This window comes from Marmota monax, unplaced genomic scaffold (genome assembly GCF_021218885.2).
Source record: "Marmota monax isolate L192 unplaced genomic scaffold, Marmota_monax_Labrador192_F-V1.1 WCK01_AAM20220418_F8-fsc00003, whole genome shotgun sequence".
Classification (NCBI taxonomy): domain Eukaryota; kingdom Metazoa; phylum Chordata; class Mammalia; order Rodentia; family Sciuridae; genus Marmota; species Marmota monax.
In genome coordinates this window covers 29,849,238-29,875,620 of record NW_026694084.1, presented here as the reverse complement: position 1 = coordinate 29,875,620, position 26,383 = coordinate 29,849,238, and the positions used below count along the sequence as shown (strand labels likewise).

General features: G+C 38.1%; 1 protein-coding gene across 1 annotated transcript; it reads right to left on the bottom strand.

Annotated features, from left to right (window-relative positions):
- Window positions 1-310: 310 nt before the first annotated feature.
- On the bottom strand, window positions 311-26,383 carry Sqle (squalene epoxidase). The gene is made up of 11 exons (XM_046464603.2): window positions 25,247-26,383; window positions 20,690-20,942; window positions 13,346-13,526; window positions 12,089-12,185; window positions 10,930-11,043; window positions 10,671-10,842; window positions 8,398-8,493; window positions 3,776-3,918; window positions 3,234-3,330; window positions 1,563-1,650; window positions 311-808 (listed from the first exon to the last, which is right to left on the bottom strand). The coding sequence occupies exons 1-11, from the start codon at window positions 25,535-25,537 to the stop codon at window positions 616-618; spliced, it is 1,725 nt and encodes a 574-aa protein (XP_046320559.1). The 5' UTR covers window positions 25,538-26,383; the 3' UTR covers window positions 311-615.

Genomic DNA, 26,383 nt, shown 5'->3' with positions numbered 1-26,383 from the left:
CCAGCTCAGACAGGCACTTACTTGTCCGTTCACTGCTTCCTGAACGCTGCCAGCCTGGCTTATTAGCGTGTTGCAGGGGGATTTATAAAGTCCTTGGCTGCTGTTCATGAAGAGGCGTGATATTTTCAGAGAACTCAGAACTGCCTCCCTGGATAGCTGAGGGAAAGAAGGTCCAGAGACAAGGCAACTTCCCCAAGTCACAGTTACTGAGAGCACTAGGTTTTTCTCTCCACTTCCCATCCCTCTGGGCCCCTTCCATTGTCATGCAGCTATGTAAAGGACTCCAGGACAAGCAGCAAAGACACCAGGGTTCACTCTTCATTTTATTTGCATGTCCCAAGACTCATCCCCAATACTGAAATCAAAAGAAAAACTGAAGTTTTTCCATGTTAGTGCTAATTTATGGTAACAATCATATCTTTTAAATATCTAACTTATTTTACCCTTCATTTTAAATTGAAAATTAAGGCATATATTTACATGCTTATATACAAAAACATCACAAAGAAAGTAATCCCAGTCTTGGTCCAAGAGTGGCCACTTCAGAAGTGGTGGGCACACAGCCGTTTCCAGAATTTCTCACGGGACTTGAGTTCCACATGGTCCCCTCTGAGCTTAATGAACCATATACTTCATTTCTGAGTAAATTAGAGGAAATATCACAGAACACGCTTTGTACAAGACAGCACCAGTACTGAAAAGGGCTCGGGGTTTTGTGATCCACGGTTCCGATTTAAAGCAAAAATATGTGGCATAGATTGCAACAGCAAAGAAGTGTCCAATTAAAACCAGAGGGTTAGGAGACAACCTATAAGAGAAAAGTTAAAACCCAGAAATCAGAACGTATTCATAAAAGGTTCCAACTACATGTCATCATCTGTAACACTTAACACATTCCACATTTCAGAGGACTCCACCGGTTTGTCTATTACAGATCATAGCAAGCAAAAGTAATTTTTTATATCTACATTTCCCTTTCAGAGAAGCCAATAAACTCCACTCGGCCTCATTCAAGTCATATATTGTGAGCTGTTTTCTGTCACTAAACTTGAAGGCACAGTCTAACGTACTAGATGGCCTGGTCTGTTGGAGTCTAGGTTTTTCAAAAAAGAAAAAAAAAAAGTCAGTGCAGATATTCAGATTATAGATGAATGTAAAATGACAAAGAATTTCACTTTGCAGATTTTCAAAGAATAGTCCCACTTCTGTCTACATTGTTAGAACTAATAACAGCTTCATGAGTCAATGAAGCGCTTCAATTCAAATTTATCAATTACTCAGAGCTGCCTCAGATGCGATCACTGTGGACAGACCCACAGGTAAAGAAACAATTCCAAAATTTCAATTTTAATCAAGGGTTTTAGTCTCCCCCTACAGCCAGTTCTGGTCAGTGCTGTTTCCTGGAGGTAAAACTCTGGTAAGTGTGGCCTTTTTTCATGTCTTGAGGCCACCTTCTGATTGGAATACTTATGAGTGATAAAATGACAACACGTCTAAGGAAGAAAGACTTGCTTAAACTGAAAAGTCATGAGAAAATCCTCTGTGCCATCAAAACAACTTACACAGAAAGCAGCCCAACGGGACCTGCCACACATTCTCCACCAAGTTTGAAATAAAGAAAACAGGCTTTTCTTAGTTGATGCAGGTAATCTAAAATAAAATTTAAAAATTAGTTTCAGTCAAAATATTCACATATTTATATTAGGGTACTAGTGATACGGCAGAAAAAAATAATGAAGACAGAACAGATGCCAAACCTTACAGCTAATTTTTAAATATCTAGTCCTAGAATTTCAATTTAAGACTTCTTTTAAATTCCACAATCAACATTATATGGTAATATAAATATGAATGAACTTGTTACTGTCAGTAAATGATCATTAACATTTAGATCCAAGAAGTTAAGAGTTGCTTAAAAGTTATTTATTTGATTTCATGATAATGCAAATAGTGTGCAAAGTCCTCAAAATTGTAGAAACCAAATTTCCAATTTCTGAGATGTGCAACCCAAATCTGTAACTAGGAAGTAAATTATCAAGTTAAAAAGAACAACTCTGAGCAGTAACTAATCATATTGCCTTATATATGTATAGTTTAATACTTTTAAATTCATTAAACCTCACAACATAGCACATAATTATTTTTCTAGCAGTTTAGATCACTGTCTTTTTGAGATATGCCACAAGTTTTCTTTACAACAAAATTTTTAATAAAAGATTGAATGGAAAAATAAATATTCTTTAAAAGGGAATGTAGTAGATAAAGAAACTTTTGTTCCAATACAGTTCTTTCCTCCTTCAATCTTTTATTAATTTCCTAACTTCTGTTTTCTTGGTGGATTTAGATTTGTAAGGTAAGAATTCAAGAGCTTAGAAAAGCTTAGAAAGAACAGCTAAGAAAAACTCAAAACTTAACTATTATTTTCATTTTACTTGCCCAACCAGTCTCTTTAACTTCCATGAGAGTGAATGGTTTGGTAAATCACAATCAATGAGTTATTTTTTACTTTTAGGAAGAGTTGATGGTTGTAGAAGCTACAGAAAGCATTTATACTGTATCACCTTTTATAATCAACAAAGAACTTAGAGCTCAAAGCATTTGAGATTTTCTGATCAGGAATGTTCAACCTGTATATAGACTGTCCATTACCTCTCCACAAAATGGAAACAAAAACAGAAGCACAGAAATATTTCAAATAAGGAAAGGGTAGGGGCTGGGGCTGGGGCTGGCTCAGCGGTAGAACACTTGCCTAGCATGTGTGAGGCCCTGGGTTTCAATCAGCACCTCAGAATTATAAATAAAATAATGGTATTGTGTCCAACTGTGTATTGTAATAGGGGAGAAACTACACTTGATTTGAAGCTCCTGTTCATTTTATAAAATATTACCTTAAAAAAAATTTAAACTAGCGTTCAGGAAGAAAAAGACCACATGAGAAAGACCTTGCATCACAATCTCATTTGAGGATATGTATGATCTAATCTGGACCAGAAAAATTCAAAAACAGTGCAGACATGGAGGTACTGCTATTAATGTTGTCTAAGGAAAGTCAACTGCCTTCCAAAGTGGTAAATACATCATGATTAGAAACTAAAAATCCTGCATAAGGATGAAGTTAAAAAGAACTATTAATTTGGGCAACATTTTTATGTCTGAATTAATTACTAACTTTCGTAATTAGCTTCCTTTCTATACAATTTAGTAATGTTTATTAACAGAAAATCTACACTTACCATCTGTGGAAGAAAATAATTCATAAAGAGCTTGAGCAAGGACATTCACAACAAAGGAATGAGACTTTCTTCTTGACCAATAGAATGATTTTTTGGCCTAAAAATTGAAAAGATCACTTATTACAGAGTAATGGTTAGTGGACATAAACTGACATCTATAATCACCTCAAACTGATATTTACCCTGATGACTATCTGTAAGTGATATTGCCTTGTGTTTTTCATTCCCACCCACAAAAGAAAAAAAAAAAATCCAGAGCAATGGGCTCATTATATAATACTGAAGCTAAACTTAAAACCACTATGAGCAAAGTGGCCCATAGCAACCTGTTGTTACATAATATTAAAATCCAGAAACTTAAGAAATTCTGTAAGGTTTACAGGTTGAAATTCAGGTTCTTTAAGCCTGGGCAAGAATGCCTAAGAACCCTCAAAAAGCACAGACTCCCAGGCATAGATTTCCCCAGCAGATTCCTCTTGCTCTGAGCCCCTAGAAAAAAAAAATCAAACACGTTTTTGTCAAAGAATGATCTAAAATCGTGCCTGGAAAATAGCTGCATCATCATACAGGTCAGGAATGCCCTTCAGCAGTTTTCTCCACAGTTTTATATCTTTAAAGGCAACAGTCATGCCACCACCAGTAAGAGGGTGCCTCAAATTATATGCATCTCCCAAAAGAAGAACACCTGTAAGGAGAGACAACAAAGACCACTCATCCTGGAGCCACTCCATGCATGAGACAAAACACAAAAGAAAAAAATGGTTACTCTGTTAACACACATTATTGATATGAACTAGCAAAGGCAGGAATGTGAAAAAAAAAACAAGAGAATAAGCCATGACTAGAATTGTTTGAAGCAAAAGTTGATTTACTCAGTATTTACTGGGTGCTTAATATTGCCAGGCACTGGGGACACAGTGACAACAGGAGTATGGTCTCTGTCCTGAAACTCACTCACGAATCTTATTCTAGGTTCAACAAGTCAACATATTTATAAAACCTTTTTCAAAAGAAAATGTGAAAAAAATGAAAAGAATCTATGGGCATCCAGGCATAAAAGGCAAGTCTTCAGGCAAGGCACCGCTGAGGTTGCCAGCACATTCAAGGCTGGTGTCCCGTAGAGCCATGTCTACACAGGCCTACGGAAAAGAAAGCAGGCTGATACCCAGCACGCTGCAGTCCAAGTAGAAGACAACACAGGCCTCAAAGTCATCGGATGTTAATTAGGAGAATAAACTTTGGCTGAATCATCTGAAAACTAGCTCCCCACTCTGGAAATACACGCCCTTCAGTCCTGAGCAAGAGAAACTGAACAATTCTTGTGCCCCACAAAGCTTGGGCTTTACCTCTATTCTGATAATGAGGCATGGCTCCAGGAGTAGGCATTAGTGGGTGGGGTTGAGTCACAATCACCTGTTCCTTTGTAATACTACCCCTTGCCCTTTGTTTCTAAGAACCAGCATCCCCCAATAAAAGCCAGCTCCAGAACCCTGCCTTCTCTCATCAGCTTCTCCTGATTTTCTCCTGCCCCCCTGTGGAAGCCTGAGGCTGGGAGCCAGGGAAACCATCCTGAAGCTTATAAAAAAGTATTACATGTCTGCATAGTATTTTGTGTCACCCCAAATTCTGACGAGTGACTTTGGTTTAGTTGCCCGCGCTGCATGGGGGCAGCACTCCCCTGAATCGAAACCACAGAAGCAAAAAGCCCACAAAAACTCCAAGTGCACTTCCTTATGAGCAGCGAGACTTGGGCTTTACCTTGCAAGACCCCTAATCCTGAGGACAAATGCTTACTCAATGACCCACAACATAGAGTGACTTTTAAACAAAGCACTACTTCAATTTTATTTAATAGGAAATAATAATAATGTTAAGGTGGTAGAATTATATATAATTCTTTTCTATAAAGTCATATTACATTTATACCTAATTTTTAACTAAAAGCAAATGAAACAAAAAACATTAGTTATTATTAATTGTAATAAACATATATTAACTTATAAAAAGGTGGCTTCTAAATGGTAATTCAAATATTTAATTAAATTAAATATTTAATTAGAAGGTATTCTAATACCTTCATTAAAAGCCACAATCCATGATCCAGTTTCTTTTCTGCCTTTTCTGTGGAACATCCCCAAACCCACCAAAGAGGATACACTGTTTACTTCAACTTGGCACTGGCTTCCTTCATCTTTCATTAGTTTATTCACTGGTTTATAGCTTGTTATGCATGTGTCTCTACAGCAGGCTGCAATCTTCGTGTTCAGGAGCACAGTGTACCAAGAGCTTGGAGGCAGCCTCTCCTCCAGACCTGTGTGCCCAGTGGAGTTCCCCACACATCCCCAAATGCCCTATAGATACTTCATATTCACCTCTCCCCACACTTCCCTAAACTTAACTCTTTCCTATTCCTATGTCAGCAGATGGCTAACTATCTAAGCTGAAACCTGGATTCTACCAACAGACCTCACTTTCTCTAATACAATATCCAACTTAATCACTGAGTTTCACAGTCTATATCCTAGACATCACCCAAACCCTCTGTCTACTTGCCTCTTCACAACCCTAGTCCCGGCTTTTTATCATCACTCACATGGAATAAGTAGCTTTACTAATGTTTTAGTCTGAACCGTCCTCCAAATTATCTTCCACAACGTCAGAGTAATATTTCTAAAATGAAAATCTAATCATACACCAACTTCAAAGCTTTCAATGAACATTAGTTTAGTAAGATTTAAAAATAAAGGATAAATATATAAAAATCAATTGCATTTGTGGGGAGCAGTGGCACATGCCTGGGTTTGTAACTTAGTAGCAGAGTGCTTGCCTTGCATGTGTGAGGCACTGGGTTCGATTCTCAACACCACATATAAATAAATACAATAAAAGTCCATCAACAACTAAAAAATTTTTTAAAAAATTAAGTTGAACCCCTTCCTCACACCATACGTACACAAAATATAACTCAAAATAAATCAAAGACCTAAATGTAAAACTGAAACTACAACCCTTAGCAGAAAGTATAAATGTATAATCTTTGTGACCTTGGATTGGGCAAAGTGTTCTTAAATATGACATCAAAAGCATAGGCAAGAAACAAGTCAATCTATAAAACCAACGGCTGGATGTTCTCTCTGACATACGGATGCTAACACACAATGGGATGGGGGAGAATAGAAGTCCATTGGATTAGACAAAAGGAAATGAAGGGAAGGGAGAGGGGATGAGATTAGGAAAAACAGTAGAATGAATGTGACATAACTTTCCTATGTTCATATATGAATACACCACCAGTGTAACTCCACATCATGTTCAACCAAAAGAATGGGATCCTAATAAGTTATACTCCATGTATGTATAATATGTCAAAATACACTCACTCTACTGTCATGTATATCTAAAAAGAACAATTAAAGTTAAGATTTTTTGAAAAGTACAAGTGAAAGAAGGAGAAGTAACCCAAATTTCATGACAATTAAAAACTTATATAGGGGCTGGGGCTGGGATCAGTTGGTGGAGCATTCGCCTAGCACCTGCAGGGCGCTGGGTTCAAGCCTCAGCACCACATACAAATAAATTTTAAAAAAACTTATATATTCCAACAGATACCATCAAGGAAAATGAAAACTCAATGAGAAAGATTTTGTAAATCACATATCTGAAAGGGATTTGCATCTAAAATATATAAAGAACCCTCAAAACTCAATTAAAATTTGCCCAATTAAAAAATTATAAAATCTGAATAGATATTTCTTTTTTTAAAAAAATATATTTTATTTTTAGTTATAGATGGACACAATACCTTTACTTTATTTTTGGTGTGGTGCTGGGGATTGAATCCAGTGCCTCACACATGCTAGGCAAGCACTCTACCACTGAGCCACAACCCCAGCCCTAGATACTTCTTCAAAGAAGTTAAACTGACTATAACCAAATAAAAAATATTAAACTTAATTATCCATGAGAGAAATGCAAATCAAAAGCATGATGTATCACTTCATACCAGTATACTAGGGATGGCTAAGAGCAAAATTACAACAAATGCTGAGAATGTTAACTGGAAGCCTCATACATTGCTGATGGAAATGTATAATGGGACAGTTAACTTGGAAAATAACTTTATGACCCACAATAATGATCCTAGGTATATGCCCAAGAAAAATGAAAACACATGTCCACACAAAAACTTGTACATGATGTTCACAGAAGCATAGTTTGTAATAACCCAAAAGTGGAGACAACCCCAGTGCCTAACAACTGATGAGTGGATGAACAAAACGTGATATGTCCATACAGTGGTTGCTATTTGGCCATGAAAACAAATGTAGGATGACATGCCACACACAAATGAACCTAAAAAACAAAACCAACCAATCAAAAATCATTATGCTAAATGGAAAGTCAGTTACAAAGGACCACATATAGGAAATATATTTCCTTGCAATAAAAATACCTGTGAATATTAAGTGTACCTGTGGGTACACTTAAAAACCAATGAAGTGTATACTTTATAAATACGTGAGCTGAATGATTTGCAGATTATATCTCAACAAGGCAGGCACCAATTTTTTTTTTCAATGATTTCCACTGCCTGGGGTACTAAAACTAAATGATAAACATATATTCCACCCATCTGCCACATAACACCCACCCTAGGCTCCAGTCATAGGACCTGAGTTCTTAGAAAGTCCCACATCTCTCAGGAGTGGTGCTTTTGCAGATGCTCATCCCTCTACTTATAAGTCCCTCATCTTACTGTCCATCCAATGGTCTCCCTCTCATCCCCCAGATGCAACTTTAACTTTATTGCAGTGTCCTGCCTAACCAACCTCCCTGGCTTGCACAGCCCTTCACAGGGCATCTGTGGTCCCATGAATGGGTTCTTATTATGAACTCTATCCACACATTGTGAAATCACCCTCTAAGTTCCTAACTAGAAATTGTCTTCTCCAGGGGAAGGATTGACTTTTAATAGCTGTATCCCCAAAGAGTGGCACAATGACTCAAACAGAACCAATATTAAGCATTAGCCAAATATATCATATTAATTTTGGTATTAGTAATTCTACATCCCATGTGTTATTCACAGTGCTACTACACACTTAATCACATAGGTCACTGGGAATACTGAATCCTTTATAAAGTAAGTCCAACAAAACAATACCTCGTTTGTTTACTGGTGAAGGAGGAAGAAAGCTTGCCGGCATGGCTCTCAAACGAGAATTCTGAATGCCTTCTAGGAATGGTTCTTTCAGGTGATCTACAATAAATGTATAGTTCATAACATTTCAATTTAAAACTATCCAGTATACAAACATCAAGTACAAACAAATACCTACTGTACATCTGTTATGGTTGTTACGTATATCCCTGTGATCAAGCAAGAAGTAGCTATTTATTAATTATATTATTAAGCACAAATCAAGAACTAATTAGCTGTTTTATTAATCAAATTATTCATTAAGCACTTAGTTATTCATGCTAAGGAATGACTAAGGTATCTATGAAAATACACATACAGCTGAAAGAACAAAGAAATTAGAGGAAGTCTGAGACAAAAATCAGATGAGACAGGGAAAAAGCCATGCACCTCTCTTTCAAATGTTAACTGACAAATTTAATTTATTGCAATCAACATATTCTGATAATATTAGATAAAATACTACACCAATTCATAAATAACATACTAGAAAAAGAATCAAATTGAGAGGCACAGGCCAGCTCTACCTGTCTGAGCTTCAGTTTCTTTATCTATATAATGAAATGATTGGATTAGCTCTTCTCTCAGATACTTTTGAAGTTTTGTGCTTCTACTTGGATGGAAAGTGAACTGTCCCACAGTCCCCAGTACGAGAATGAAGGAACAGAAAGCCTATGTTAAAACTGTCACACTCACACAAGGAGTAGAACCTCAGTATTCTAGTCAGTATTAATATAAATCCACAAATAGTTCCTGTCAATGATTTCAGGGCAGCCTGTTCCGTTTAACCTCTAGTTTGCAGAAAACAAACAAACAAAAAACACCAAATCTACAATAAAAGAAATTCAATGTTAAAAATGTCAGGTAATGGACAATTCTTTTTCTAAATATATATACCTAATTTTCCCATCTGAAAGCTTCAAAAGTGGATTAACTGAGTGAAAATTTATCCAATGTTTCTATATACATACATTCAAATAAAATGTCCTAAAAATCTACATTTGACTACTTTACTTCTATTAATATCTTGTTAGCTAAACAGAATGGTTTCACCTAGTTTAAAAAATAACCAACAAAAGCAGAATTTTTGTTTAAAGGTACTCATACCAAAGATAGTTTCCTATTACTCTAAACATATCATGATTAACAAGCAGAGTTTTCCTTCAACGTTTTTGTCAAAAAATTTTCTTTCTTTCCCATGCTGGGGTTTAAACCATAACCAGGACCTCACACATGCTAACCACTTAGCCACATCTCCAGCCCTTTTACCAACATTCTTAACAATTTACTTTTCTTTTCTACATCTTTCCATTCTCAAAAAAAAGAAAAATTCAAAAAACTAGTATCATAAGATATCTAAATATCCCATAAATCATAAAGCCTTCGTATTCGAACAAAATGACCTTGAAGATCTCCTACAGCTCTCATATTCTGGGGCAGGCACGAGCCAGTCAGCCCTCAGCCAGTCAGCCCTGATATCAACCTTGGCTCTGTGACCACTAATACAGGTTGAACATCCCTAACCCAAAATCTGAAACAAGAGTACTGACATGACACTCTGGAAGCATTTTGGATTTCAGATTTTTGTATTAGAGATGCTTAACCAGTGAAGTTTATGCAAATGTTCCAAAATCTGAAAAAAATCTGAAGTCAAACACTTCTAATCCCAAGTATTTTGGATAAGGATTACACAGTCTACACTTATCCTTAAAGAAGCTAAACAATCTCTCTGAACTTTACTTCTCTCATGTGTAAAGTGGGAACAAAGATGATGCCTACCTCACAGGGTGGTTGCATAGATTAAAAGAAATCACATTTGTAAAACACTTCTCATGTGGTAGACTTGCAATCAATAGTAGCTACCATTACTCCAAAAGTCAAATACAAAAACAGTATAGGAGATATTTTAAGAATTCAAAAACTTTAGAGTGCTGTCCAGACTACCAAAAAAAAAATACTATACATGATAATGCTAACTATTCAGAAATCATGCTTCAATTATCACAAAAACATATTGGAACTAACTTTTTAAAAAAATTTAACTGGTTTTCACTTTTTGATTGCCAGTTGAAATAGTTCAGTACCAGAGAATCTGGCTGAAAGGATGCATTTTTCACCTGCCACGTTTATCTCTATTTTAGTTACTTTAGCTTTAAGGAGAATGGGAGACAGAGAGCCTTTTGTGAGATCTGCTTTCAGATTGTAGATTACAATGAGAGTAAAATCCCATTTCTTACCAGGAACTTGTGGGTAAATTTGTTCAGTCAGGTAGTCTCTCAAATTCCTTGGCATTTCTCCACGAATGTCAACAAGTACTCTAGTTTCACTGGATGAAATCTGGTAGATGAGAACTGGACTTGGGTTAATTAAAAGAAGTTCAGCATGATTGGCTTTAAACTGTGGTGCATTCTAAAAAAAATAAAATAAAATAAAATATTAAATAATTTTCAAATTTCAAAATGCTTTTATTTTTCTATAATTATACTTTTACAATACCTTCATAAGGAAGCCAACAAAATGAGATGAAACAGAAACTTTAGTGGAGACAAGATTTTTCCTGAACTTGGAGAAAAGCCCATCTGCGACGACAGTCAATGGAGCATGGAGTTCCTACAATACAGAAAGAAAAGAGTCAGCTAAATGGTTAGAAATACACAGTACAGGTAGAAGAATGTGAATGAACAGATTTAAATATATTATCAGACAACACTATGGAGGGCAATTGAACTATTATGTGAATGTAAGACACTGCTTGACCCATCTTTAGAGACACTCCTGAGTTCTTGAAGATAAACTCCTTTTGCAGCTCTATCACTGAAACCAGGAGGAATTACTCCCCAATCTGATGAACAAGAGAGGAAACAGCTACAAGGCTAAATCTCGTAGAAAGAAGACTAAATCTCATACAAAGTTCAAGGCCTAGTCAGATTCATTCTAGAATTTTTCAAACTTCACACAGTGCTTTTAATCAGTGGCTAGGGCTTAGAAGAATTTTTATAAATGGCTATATATGTATTAATATTACCACACTACAAGAAAAGAAATACTTGCAAACTCTTTATTAGAATACAGTTTCTAGGTGGGGATTGTGACCTGATCGAGCAGCCCAGATGGGCCCTTTGGCTCTCCCTCTTTACTACACCAACATAAGCATAACTATTCTGGTTTGTTTTTCCCCCAAAAGAGCCTCCTATTTCTGCCTATAACGATGTACATATAGTAATACTACTATGCTATACACTTAAAAAGTGCTAAGAGGGTAAATTTGTGTTATGTGTAGTATACCACCATGAAATTTTTCAAATAAAGGCAGCTAAATCATTTTTTTAAAAAAAAGATTCTCTTTTGTATTTCTGCTTAAACAATTGCTCGTTTTATCTGAATCAACTGTTTTATGATGACTCCTTCTTGCTAGTTCCTCTTTGCTTCTCTGCTGATGCATATTTCTTATTTCAGTTTTTCATACTGTTGGTATACTGGTTATGTTTTAACATTCTGCGGTGCTCTAAAGGCAATGCTGCAATCTGCAACCCATCCTGCTGCACAGGGCTTACAGAGAACTCAATGAATATAAGCAGGTGAGTACACTGTTTTTAAAAGGGAAGGATAAAAAGGGGAAACCTCTTTAGGAAGAGAGGACCCTGGATAACCTCACCTTTATGTCTCCAGTCTCTTTGTCCTTGTACTGAACTCCTGTCACAGCATCATCTTCCTCTAACAACTGCAGCACTGTGCCTTCAATAAACTTGGCACTGAAGGATAAACAAACGGAAAGAAATTTCTATGGCAGCATACTTGAGCAATTTAAATTAGATATGATAAAGTCCTTATGCCTTAACTCCAGTTTACTCATATAAACTGGACACATGTGCACTCACGTGTGCACATAAGGTCTAGAAGAATAAAAGCAAAACCATTAGCAAGTTTTAAAATTATGTGTTTTTATTTCATAATCTTCCAACAAAGAATACATATTAGTGATAAAATCATATTAAAAGTATTTTTTAATATTTATATTTTAGTGTTATGTGGACACGATATCTTTATTTTATTTCTCTGTGGTGCTGAGGATTGAACCCAGTGCCTCATGCAAGCTAGGCAAGCACTCTACCACTGAGCCACAACCCCAGCCCCTAAAAATATTTTTAAAAGGAATACTAGATCTTTATCTTAATTCACTAAAAAGCAAAATGTATGCAGATATGTGTAAATACTTACACATATTTACTAATAGAAAGGGAAAAATTGCAATTTATTCAACAAATTATTAGGAACAAGTATTTTTAATCATAAAAATCATAATCTCGACATTTTACCATTTTTATACAATGAATATATTCTACCTCCATGGATATCAAAGATCAAAGTCTTTTTAGAACCTACAGATAAGTCCACTTACTTAAACTTACTTAAGTTACTTAAGTGTCAACACACTTAAGTCTGTGGCAATCATGAGTGTCCTCATGTTCAAAACTTCCTTAGCTACAGCATTTAAAGGTTACGGGCAAATATTAAGTTAATAATCAAGAGAAGCAGCCAGTCCTGTCATACTACGTTCTCAGTGAGATGGGAACAGGAATCTGTCCTTGTAATCCTCAGCACTGACTTATGGGTACACATGAATTTATGCTATAGTTATTATAACAAGTATATCCTCTAAATTCAATAGAATCAAAATCGCACAATTTTTATTTAGTCAAAGGAAAATTCTCTATAATTCTAAGTCATTGAAATGAAAATTCTCTATATGATCTCCTTAACAAAGGCACTGAATATAAACTCTTCTGATGTTTTTATTTTATACCTATGTTCTAGAATATGCCTAAAATTTCCATGAGAGTTTATAAAAATCTTATTTGTACAAAGGCCAAATTTAACCCTTTAACATTACACAGCTGAAGCTTCATCTTACTTGGGCTCTGCCATGGCTGCTTTCCGGAGACCCATGATGAATCTTCCATGATGGAAAGCTCTTCCGCTCTGCACTTGATTGTCTTCTGACAGAGGGTAAGGAATCTGAACCTCTGATTTGCTTTCCCGATCATGAATTATGTAGCCATTTATAGATTGGGCATCAAGACCTTCTACTGTATCTGCAAAACAATTCAGCTCAAAACTATCAGAAATTTTTTAATATGCCCAGAGTTATACTAGGTACCAAGAACAGAGACAGTGAAAATTAATCTCCACTACATAAAGCTACAAGATCATTTGGAGAACTAAGCAATTAATATAACTATTTAAAAAATGTTGATGTTTCTAGATGATAATAAAGTCTTAGCAAATTTGAGGTACTTTTTAAAGATAACACAATTATTTCAGATCTGTAATTCTACTTTGCCTCAGAAAGACAAGCAAGAAAATGCAACATGAAATGAAGCCTGAGTTAAACTGTCTGCCTACAATGATAGGAACATATTCAGTTCTTAACACTATGTCAACATACAGATAAATGGATGTCACACACACACAGAGACACACAGGGAAGAAAAAAATTTAAAAAATTAAAAAAATAAAAAAAATAAAAGGGTATATAAATGAAAATATCACATATTTTAGTTATATTTATTACTATACATATATAAGAAAAAAGTTGATTTCCCAAGACAAATGGAAAGGTGTTGATGAGTTCAAAATATCTGTAAAAATTGATCTAGAATAAACTCAGGAGTAATTTTTGGTAAATCATATAATAGAAAAGCTAGCAGAAAAAAAAACCCACTGAATTCATTAGATTCATGTAAAGGGGGCTTTCTTAAGTTTAAATCAGTAAAAGCAATTGAAAAAGAAAAAAAAATTCAGTAGAAAAGATAACATTGTTAAAGTACCAATTGAAAATGATGAAGCAACACCTTGGGGAAAACATCAAACAAAAAGATAAATATTTATACATAAAATTTACTCATTAATATCACAGAAAAACATTAAACACCAATAATAATGTGCAAAAAAGGGTATTGGGTGATTCATGAAAAGCAATACAGGAACAGCCATCAGAAAAAAATGCTTAAGGGCTGGGGATGTGGCTCAAGTAGTAGCGTGCTTGCCTGGCATGCGCACGGCACTGGGTTCGATCCTCAGCACCACATACAAATAAAGATGTTGTGTCCGCCAAAAACTAAAAAAAAATAAATATTAAAAAATTCTCTCTCTCTCTCTCTCTCTCTCTCTCTCTCTCTCTCTCTCAAAAAAAGAAAGAAAGAAAAAATGCTTAAAACTTGATGTTTAAAAATTGAAGGAAACACCAAATCTAGCAAATTGCTGGTGAAGTTATGATAAACTAGATAAATCAATATTATACTAGTGAATACAATAAATAACTATTTAATTATCAACAAATATGAAGAAGTAACTACCTTTTGAGTAATAATCATAATCTTGGAAATATAACTAAGAAATTTATCCTAAAAATAATACATAATTTTTAAGTAATTTTTCAAGTTACATGCAAGAGTAAGTTCACTATTATATTATCTAAAGAATAACTGAAAATAATCTAAACATTAATCTAAATTCAAAAAGTAAATGAGATACATTATAAAGTATTTATTGAGGAAATACTATGAATAAGCTTAAAATGATAATGATAAAGAAAGGTTAACAGTATTGGAAATACACTTAAGATTGAAAAAGTGAATTTTAGCACACACATTAGAAGTGATACAGGGGTTGGGGTTGTGGCTCAGCGGTGGAGCGCTTGCCTAGCACATGCGAGGCCCTGGGTTCGATCCTCAGCACCACATAAAAATAAATAAATAAAATAAAGGTATGGTGTCCAGCTATAACTAAAAAATAAATATTTTTTTTAAAAAAGTGATACAAGCCAGGCACAGTGGTATACACCTGTGATCCCTGTGGCTCAGGAGGTGGAGGCAGGAGGATCTGAGTTTAAAGCTAGCCTCAGCAAAAGCGAGGTGCTAAACAACTCAGTGAGTCCGTCTCTAAATAAAATAGAAAATAGGGCTGGGGATGTGGCTCAGGGGCCGAGTGCCCCCGAGTTCAATCTCCAGTACCAAAAAAATAAAGTGATATAAAGTTATGTTTAAACATGCCATTGTCTGAATATCTGTGCCCCCTACCTCTACCCCCAAAATTCCTATGTTGAAACCCTAACCCCCACAAAGTGGTACTGGGATTCGGGGCCTTCATCAGTTGATTAGGTCATGCCAATAGTCCATTTTGCGCTGCTATAACAGAATACCTGAAACTGGGTAGCACATAAAGAACAGAAATTTATTCCTTCATATTTTGGATGTTGGGAAGTTCAAAATCAAGGGGCCTGCAGCTGGCATATAAGAATCCACTGAGGCACGACCATGGAGATGTCCTGTGAGGCTAGATCTCTAGACGACTCTGTGTTCAGTTATTAGTTTGGGAGAATTCCTCATGTCTGATGTTCAAATATAAAACTAACAAATTCTGTCTCTGAATGTTGTCCCATTCGCCTCAAGTAAGCCTCTCATGCAAGGAGGTGACCAGAGAACCTAAAAGGACAGAGGTGGAACCTCCCTTCTTCGTAACGTCCTTGCTCCCTTATTCCAGGTTCCAGGTCCTACAGGTTTTTGCTTTTCTTTCTCACTTGCTGCTCCTTCTCAGCCCCCCTTATGGCTCCCACTCACCTCACTAACTGCTATAATTAGAATGGCCCAGGGTCCAGTCCTGTACCTCTTCTTGGCAATATCTCCGTCTTGTAGCCTCATTTAAGTACTGCGGCTCCAATCTCTCTCTCTCTCTCACACACACCTGACATGATTCATCAGCAAGTCCTACCAGAACCTGCAGGCTTCCCAATCCTGTTCTCACTGATTCTGCAACAACCCCCACAGACATCCCTCCTCCTGACCTCACCACTTTACCATCTTTGCCACAATATTATCAGAATAATTTTAAATAATACTCTCAATCAAACTTTTAAAACATGAGATTTAGTAACTCTTCTTAAAATTCTCCAATGGCTTCCTTTCAGAGTACAAACCGAATCTTCAGACTGGGCAGCAAAGTCCTCTGGGCTCCAGCCCTCTCCTTTCCATCCACCCCTTCAAGGGCTGCCCTTCCCTTCCTTCATTCACAAGGCCCAGACAGTCAGACCAAGCTGGCTCTGCCCAGAAGGCAAGGCTTTCCCACTTGATAAGCTCTGCCTGGAATTGCCCCCTCCAGGTGTCACCAGGGCTCACTCCCTCCCCTCCCTTAGTTCTTTATTCAGTGTTATCTTCTCACTCTTTGAAACTGTACCCATCCCCTAAATCTGTCCCCCTTTTCTGATTTTCTGATTTTTCTCTAAAGCCTGTATGAGCTCTATAAATAAATATATATATATATATATATATATATATATATATATGTACATATACAAACACACACACTCAAAATTTTATTTATTTATAATCTTTTATGACTCCCCCCCCACTACCCACTAGTTCATATTCTCCATGAGGACTGGAATTTTTTGTCTGTTTACTCACTACTGTACCTCGGTATCTAGGACAGAACCTGCCATACAGAAAATGCTTATTAAATATATATTGAATGAATGTCACTCCTTTAGTCACCTCCTCCCTCTCTTGCATCAAGTTTCTCCCTCTCTGTTACTATCTGTTACCATACAGACATATTCCCATATCCAAATACCTCTTTTGTCCTCACAACCCAATCTCACTATTACTGTCCTTGTTATGCTATTAGAAAAGATCCTCCAAGCCAGGCATAGTGGTCCATGCCTGTAATCCCAGTGGCTCAGGAGGCTGAGGATCAGGAGTTCAAGGCCAGCCTCAACAATTTAGCAAGACCCTGAGATAAAATTTAAAAAAGGGCTGGGGATGTGGCTCGGTAGTTAAGCACTCCTGGGTTCAATCTCTGATAACAAAAAAAAAAAACTCAAGAATAGTTTTCTAGGCTCAAATTTTTAAATCTCCAATCCAGTTTTCTTGTCAATGTCAAAAATTGCCACATCCAATGATCATTGTCTATACTTGCCTGACCCTTCACCAGCGACATGCCATGCCTGTCCTTTCATCTCCTAATACCCAGTCCCTCCTACTAGCAACATGCCCTTTTGTTGGATTAAATGACATCAAACAATTCTGGCTTTCTTCTACCATCCTGCCAGTTCCTTCTCAGTCTCTTTGCCTGCTTCCCTCTTCTACAGTCTTTAGATATCAGTTTCCCAGGACTTGGTTTATTCTGTCTTCTCTTTTCTGCAAACATTCTCTTAGGTGATCTCAATCATTAGGTTTCAAATACCACAACATGCTGACAATTCTGAAATTTAAGACTCTGGTCAGCACAAACTGCTCCTCTGCACTCTCTGATTCATATATGTAATCTGACTTCTGCTCTTGGATATTTTGATAGGTTCTACCCAAATTTCCCCCATACCTGTTCCTCTCCCAGTACCAACATCTGCAGGCTGCTTAACATAGGAATCACTTTTGATACCACCCTATTTCTCCTATCTCACACCAATCCCTTTGTATGACATGATACTTCTGTCCCTTAATTTTATCCCAAATCTGTCCATTTGTCTTTTTGTCCTCTGCCACCATGCTAATCCAGATCTTCATCATCTGTCATTTGATCTTAGCAACAAGTCTCCCTAGACTGCTAGCTTGAATCCATACCCCAACATCATAATTTATAGTCTATTTTCCATACTGTACTCAAATATTTTTTTTATAATAGCATTGTTCAAATGGTAGGATATGATCAAATAGTGAACTATGAAACAAGTTTTGAATTGTGACTTGTACAATCAGGTGAAATCATGAAGACCATTGGAAAAGAAAAATAAAACAGATTCCATGGCTACAGATGTAGCTCAGTGGTAAGGCAAGTGCTTAGCGTGAACAAGGCTCTGGCCTCCCTCCCCAAGCACCACAAAAAGGGGGAAATTTTTCAGTCAGATTGAAAGATATAAAATATGCTGAGGCATGGTGTAAAATGTGTTACTGTGAGTAGCTGTTACAGGCTTGAAGCCACTCTTTTTTTTTTTTTTTTTTAAGAGAGAATTTTTTAATATTTATTTTTTAGTTTTTCGGCGGACACAATATCTTTGTTTGTATGTGGTGCTGAGGATCAAACCCAGGCCGCACGCATGCCAGGCGAGCGCGCTACCGCTTGAGCCACATCCCCAGCCCTTGAAGCCACTCTTTTAAACAGAAAAGGAGATCATGCCCATTGCCTTTAAGGCCCTGTGTGATCTGGCAGCTGCCTACCTCCCCAGACTTAATTTCATGCCACTTTTTTGTAGTTATATCATCCACTACTTTCTAGTTATATAGTCTCCTTTTCAGTTCCTTAAACAAAAGAGCAAACACATATATAGTGCCTCTAAGATGCCAGGCACTGTTCTGAATGCTTTAAAGATGCATAGAGAGAAAGGATGGGAGAGGAGGGGAGGAGTAAGGAGGATAGGAAGGGCAGCAGAATAGAACTGACAATATGATTGATGTATGTACATTCCATGTATGTATTATATGTCAAAATTCATTCTGCTGTCATGTATGACTAAAAATAAAGAAAGAAAGAATTAAAAAAAACCTCAAGCCAAGGTGTTAAGGCTTATACAAACATGAAATTATACAAAAATGACTTATACAAAACTGACTTATACAAAAATAAAACCAATAAAAAATGAAATTAAAAAAAAGATGCATATAAATTAAGTTAATCCTCATAATTTAACATAAGAAACAGAAATTCTTTGTATGGCATTTTAAAAATAAGGTAATTAATACACAGAAGGTTCAGTTATTTTGTTTAAAGGTGCATTCTTAGGCAAGGTCACGCAGCTTTTGGGGGCTGGGGCTGTAGCTCAGTGGAAGAGCACTTGCCTGGCATGTGTGAGGCACTGGGTTCGATCCTCAGCACCACATAAAAAAATAAATAAAATATTAAAAAAAAAAAAAAGAGCCAGAGCTGACGTGCAAACCCAGGTAATCTAGTTCCAGAATCAGTGCTTTTTATTAATACCCCATGCTTCCTACCACACACCAAGTAAGCTGTTTCTAGTCCACGGCCTGGGTGTATTTGTACTCTGCTTCTCAAGAACAGTTTGTCTGCCTTACTCACCAGAATATATCCTTGGTACCCAGTACGCACCTCACGCAAGGAAGACAGTAAATAAATGTTCCTAAATGAATATGACTGGTGCATAAAATGCATTGGCTGAATGATACTTAACTAAACAATTCTACCCAACTGCTCAGAAGGCTAAGGCAGAAGAAACAAGTTCAAGGACAGCCAGGGTAACTTAGCCAAACCCTGTCTCAAAATAAAATAAAAAGGGATAGGGATGTAGCTCAGTGGTAGAATGCCCACAGGTTCAAACCCCAGTAGAGGAAGAAAATAAAAAGAGATTCTAGGCAATAACACTATAGCAAGTACACACACTCCATAACACTCCACAAATGATAGTTTATTTTTCTTTCTTTTTTGGAGGGTATTGGGGGATTGAACCCAGGAGCGTTCTACCACTGAGCCCTTTTTATTTTGAGACAGATTCTCCCCTAAGTTGCTGAAGCTGACCTCAAATTTGCCATCCTCTTATCTCAGCCTCCTGAGTAGCTGGGCTCATAGATGTGCACCACCGTACCTCTTTACCTTTTACTAAATTTCATGTCCTCATTCTGTGAGCTTTCCAGGTCCTTAATTTTTTATTTATTTTTTATTTGTAGATGAACACAATACCTTTATTTACTTATCTTTCTGTGGTGCTGAGGATCGAACCCACGGCCTCACACATGCTAAGCAAGTACTCTCTACCACTGAGTTATAACCCCAACCCCCAAATCCTCAATTTTGACCATTACAATTTTGTAGACATTATATCTCATTGAGTCTACTTCATATCTCTTCATACAATTGAATGATTATTTTTCCCTTTGCTTTCATTTTCATGCAAATTTGTTGTTAATTTTATTTGTTTATTTATTTATTTATTTTGGTGCCAGGAGTTGAACCCAGCAGCACTTAACCACTGAGCCATACCCACAATCCTTCTTATTTTTTATTTTGAAACAGACTGTCATTAAATTGCTTAGGGTTCACTAAATTGCTGAGGCGAGCCTTGAACTTGCAATCTTCCTGCCTCAGCCTCCCAAGTTGCTGGGATTACAAACATGTGCCACCACACCCAGAAAATACAGTTTCTTTTTTAAAAGAAAATAAAATGGAACACCCATTTACTATCCATAGAATAATATACAGTGAAGAGTGTTTACTTATACTACATGACTCTCTGAGAATCCATAAAACCTACCTCCAAGACCCAGGTCTCTCAGAACATGACAACCACCTGGCTGCAGAAACTCTCCAACTATTCTGTCAGGTTCTTTTAAATCTCTCTCAATTACAGTCACCTTTCTTCCATCTCTGGAAAGCACTGCGGCCAAAGCAGAGCCAAGTATACCAGATCCCACGATGATAACTTCTGGATCATTTAGAGAAGATGTTGACATAGAGGTAGCTGCTCCTACTGAAGTTGTTTCTGAAATATTGTTTCCTTTTCTGTGCTGTTTAATAAAAAAGAAAATTATGTTTCCAAATTCGTTAGCTCTGTATCATACTACCACCATATAGATGCACTGGACTTCATAAAACCAAATGAACTGCTACTTTTTTAATTTTTTTGGTAACAAGGATTGAACCCTGAGGTGCTTAACCACTGTGAGGATGGCCTTAGGCCTGAGCCTAAGCAACTCCGTTTTAACAACTCCAGTTTGAAACCTGCAGTCTCACCAGGCACACCCACAGAGTTCTCTAATATGGCCTCAAAACAAGTTACTTCCCCTCACCCTGCTAAACAGAGTGAGCCCCTGGCAGGCTGTCCTCTCCTGATAAGAGGGAAAGGAGAGAAGATCAGGGTGGAGACCACCAGATGTTTCTGACCCCAGGTAAATGATATCAAGGAGAAATCCACTGGTAGCTGATAAGGATTACAAGGGGGGTCAAAAAAGCCCCCAAATTTAGTATAAATAATAGATCTGATAAACAGGGATTCAGCCAGAAGAAAACACTCGGGCTGGAGAACCTGATAAGGACCTGACAGCCCATCACTTGTCACAGTTTCCTGATCCTCTGCATGATCCTCACAGCTCTCAAACTCTATCGCCTCCTCTGGACCTTGATGAGAGCCACAGCTTCTCCCTACAACCCTCTACTCATCTGCTTGTCCTCTCCAGGAAAAGCCTGCCTTGTTTCGGACCTGATCACCGTGGTCTGAGTGAGTGTGCATCTGCTTTATGCTTAGGCTTAAGACTTTTGAACTTAGCACGCAGAGGGAATGTCTGTCATTAGCCTATCATGATTAAGTGTGTTTGCAGTGCTTAGAATTAATCTAGAATTGTTTGCTGTGAATTGATTATGTCTATTGCAGTGCCAGCATTAAGGATTGTCATTTTCTTGATTAAGAACCTATAGTGTGAAATTGTATTGAGTAATTTGAGTGAATAAAGCATTGAAAGGGGCAGAAGCATGTGGACATTATTTATTTCTCCACTCCCCCTAGCGATAACCACTGAGCAAAATCCCCAGCTCTTTTTTATATTTTATTTAGAGACAGGGTCTCACTGAGTAGCTTAGGGCCTTGCTAAACTACTGAGGCTGGCTTTGAATATACGATTCTTCTACCTCAGCCTCCTGAGCCACTGGGATTACAGGAATGCTCCACAGTGCCTGGTGAACTGCTACATTCTTAAATCTAGACCATAAATAAAAGTCAACCATATTAAAATATTGATTAAATAAAAATGTTATCCCTATAAAATTGAATATATATTCCTTTTTCCAAGCTTGTTATTTAGAAAACGCTGTTATACAGATATATGTAGTTATATATACCAGGCTAAACATAATAAATGCCTAAAAAAGGATTCAAAGACATATTAGAGGACAAATTCTATCATTACTCAATTCTTTAAATATAGACTGAGCATCTACGAGATGTAAATCTCTTACAACTTCTACTTTAACTTCATGCTACCCACTATTCAATACCTTATAGATATTTCTTTTTTGGTACTAGGGATTAAAGCCATGGGCACTCAACCACTGAATCACATCCCCAGTCCTTTTTATTTTTTATTTTGAGACAAGGTTTTGAAAAGTTGAAGAGGGCCTCACTAAGTTGCTAAGGCTGGCTTTGAACTAGCGATCCTCCTGTCTCGGCCACTCAACTCTCTAGGATCACAGTTCTGTGCCATCACACCCAGTCTTTTTAGATATTTCTAAAGACATTGATCCTCCTTCCAGATTTTCACTGGAAAAGCAATCTAAAATCAGTTTGATTCATACAACAAAAAGGCTATCAAGTCCTGGATACAGATCTATTAATTGAGGGTTAAAATCAATAAAATTATAAAAGAACAGAATAACTCTATTGCCCCTTGAGGTTGGTTTGACTTGTCAACAATTTTAGTCCTTAACACACAAGTACATATTTAGTTTGTTCCTTCCTTCTCCAACCACCCATCCTAACACTCTTTTTAAGTGCCTAGTCAAACAGTTGGTCCTCCGATTTAGGGATAAAGGCAAACATTAAACCTATCATTGATTGGACAGCAAAAACTTTTACTTTGATCATAGAAGATGAAAAATTCATGTTTTGAGAGATGTTTGCCCACTAAGAATTATAGTGTTCGTTTTCTAAAAAGAGTAATCCAACCTAGTAATAAATATTTGTTCTTGGTAGGTGAATTCACAGATTTGAAAACATAGCAGATACAGAATTTGCAAGAAACCATCTTCCTTGCAGTTCTCTGACCTTAATGGTTAAGATGAGACTACATGCCATTCAAAGAGGTTTTAGTTAAAGAACTTGGGCCAAATAAAGGAAGGTGTCAAAGTCTAAATTCCTTTAGAATTTTAGATGTTCTGTGATTCTAACGTTCACCCAGCATTCTCTTACCTCTATAATGGACTGAGGCCTATCCATTCCATTTTTTTGTAACCTCTAAGGAGAGAAGATAATAAAATCTCTTCTTCCCATCACTGTTTCTTAATGGCTAGAACAACTGATTATCCTTAAATTACTGTTCTAGGAGCAAGACAAGTCCTCCCCTTTGTCATATTAACTAACCATTCTCATTACATTTTTCTTCCTAAAAGTTTTCCTCTCTTTACACGCACATGCACGCAAATGCACGCACATGCACACACACATATACACACACACACCTGCCCTCTCTCCTGGAAGGAGTGCTCTGGAGGTAATCAAGACTTTCAACTTTCAGAGACTGATCAATAGTGGAAATACAAATAATTCAAACAAGAACTTAGAGCTCAACAGACCACAGTCTAGCTATTCCCTCCTTTCTAAGGAGGGAAGAGAAAGCTTGCGGCATTCATTCACAATACAGAATCCATATCAACTACTGGCAACCCAATTTTCCTGCTCCAAAATTTCTTAACACAGTATGATGACAGTAACAGCATTCCAGCCACCTGGACTAGTGCTCAGTGACCCAAGGGAAGTTACCTCAGACAGAAACACCAGAGTTTCCAAATTGAGAATTACAAATCCCCTCTCCCACCTTTACTCCTCCTCTAACCCACTCGCCCAGCAATTCAACAGCCCTCCTCCAAAGCCTCCTAACAGAGGTGTGCTACCTTTAGACTAATGTTAACAACTACTAGTTATTAGATGGCTATGGACCAGGCATTCTGCAAATATTAAATCATTTAATACCCTAACTACCAACAAGAGTGGTGCCATCCCCATCTATTAGAAAAGGTAACTGATTCTTATAGAAATTAAGCAATTTGCCAAAAGACTCACAGTCGGAAATGGTAGAAATAAAAATTCTAAGTCCCTCTCTTCTATAATGTGCAATGTGCATACAGCAAAATGATACAGATCCACAACTCTACATTACTTTGTATGTGACTCGCCCTAACCCTAAGAAGCCATGTCTCTCTGGGTCTCATGCTCTAAGCCTCTCACCTGCTATCCCTGCTTCCATTCTTGTACTCCTACAATCCATTCTCCATTTCACAACCAGACTGATCTTTTTAAAAAGTCAAAAATCAGGGCTGGTGATATAGCTCAGTTGGTGGAGTACTTGCCTTGCATGCACAACGCCCTGGGTTCAATCCCCAGCACCAAAAAAAAAAAAAAAAAGTCAAAAATCAAGCATACTTACTCCCATGCAGGAAAGTCCACGCCAATGGCAAATAGTCCCTTCAAGACCTGGCCTCTATGACCTGTCCCCCTCATCTACCACTGGCCTCTTGCACTCCCTTCAGAGGAGTCATGACTTCACCTGTATTTTAAGACAGGCCCAATTTAGGAACATCACCTCACTGTGGACATGATTCTACCAATTCACTTGACTTAGGACAAGCTAATTCACGCAATGCCTCTATGGATTAGGGAACAAGGGCTCTTTGCCCAAGGTTTATTTAAAATGTTGTCACTTTCCCCAGTCAGTTGTCACTTATTATAAGCAGTACATGTACCTACAACAAGTTTCTTTCTTTTCAGGTATAAATACAAACCTTACCCAAGGATTTAAACAAACCAAAAAAAGCAATTCAATCCTCCTTCAAAAGGAATTCTAACATTGATTAGGCATTTCCTAATTAAATCAATATCCAACCCCCATGTGAGGATCAGTCCATGGTAAATTAAACAAATGTTTTCAATCTTTTCTAGTATCAAAGATGTAGCCAAGGCACAGGGTTTTAGAACTTTCAACTAAATGAGAATTTATACTAGAGTATCTAAGATGCCACCTTTTGCCCTTTAAAGAAAACTTGAGTTACCCCAGTCGTAATTTTAAAATAAAACATTCATTTGCTCTCTTTGAAGTCAACCTACCCTCCTGGACTCTAGCTGCTCCTTCTTTTCTGATCCAGGGGGTGGCTTGGCCCAGAAGAAGCCAATAAGTGGCAAAGCTGAGAGAATATCTGAGAAGAGAGCGAACTGAGAGCCGCTCTGCTGGCGCCCCAGGACGCCCCCATTTCGGTGGCGAAAGCGGTAGGAGAGCACCAGGCCCAGCGACAGGAACACCAGCACGCACAAGAAGAGTTCCTTGTTGGCCAAAGTGATGAAGTCCCCGCATTTCTTATAAAAATAGGTGAAAGTGGCAATTCCGAGAAAAGTCCACATGATGCCAAAGGCTTCTTTGGAAGTACCGACCAAAGTTGAAATTTTCTCCCCGCAGTGGGGGTTTGGTAATTAGAGGCTCCCGACAAATCCTAGTACCAAAAGGAACAGGGGGCACCGGCCAAACTCAGGAACCGCGATCCCACGATTACAAGTCAGAGATCAAAATTTAAAATCATACATAGTACAAAACAATCTTAAGGATAAATCGTACAGGACTTGGGAGGCAGTATTAAAAATTCGCCGGCTCCAACAGCTCCCGGCGAGACGCGCTCTCCTCCTTCGGGCAAACCATACTTTCCTTTTCCTGACGGGGTCTCCGGGGGGCGGCTGCAGGCGATGCTGTGTATTTTGACGTCTGGTTCGTCCTCCTGGAAAAATGTTGCTCTTCCCTCACCAGCAGCAGGTGCCCAGTGGGAGGGAGCTGGGGGCGGGGGAAGCTCGCCTCCGCGGAGAGCGCTCGCCCGCGGCAGCGAGAGGCGCGGGGGCTGCTGGCGAGCGCGGGAGGCTCCGTATTCCCTGGACGGCGACAATGCCCAACCACCCTCGGGGGGAAGTGCCCGGTCGGCCTTCCCAACAAAAGATGGCCTCGGATTCGGGCAGCGCGGCCCCGACGCTCCTCGGCAGGCTGATTCCCCAGTCCCGAGCCTGCCAACCCGCGACTCGGCTGTCTCTCGGGTGAACGGCGGTCTACAGGGAGCCTCGCTCAGAGGGCGGCGGCGGTTCCCGACGGCCTCCTCGCCAGCATCCCACGCGGGCGGCGGCCGCCCTCCCCAGCGCCGCGCTGCCGCAGTAACCAGAGTAACCGCCGAACGCCCTCAGGGCGCCTGGGCAGCCCGGGTAGCCTGG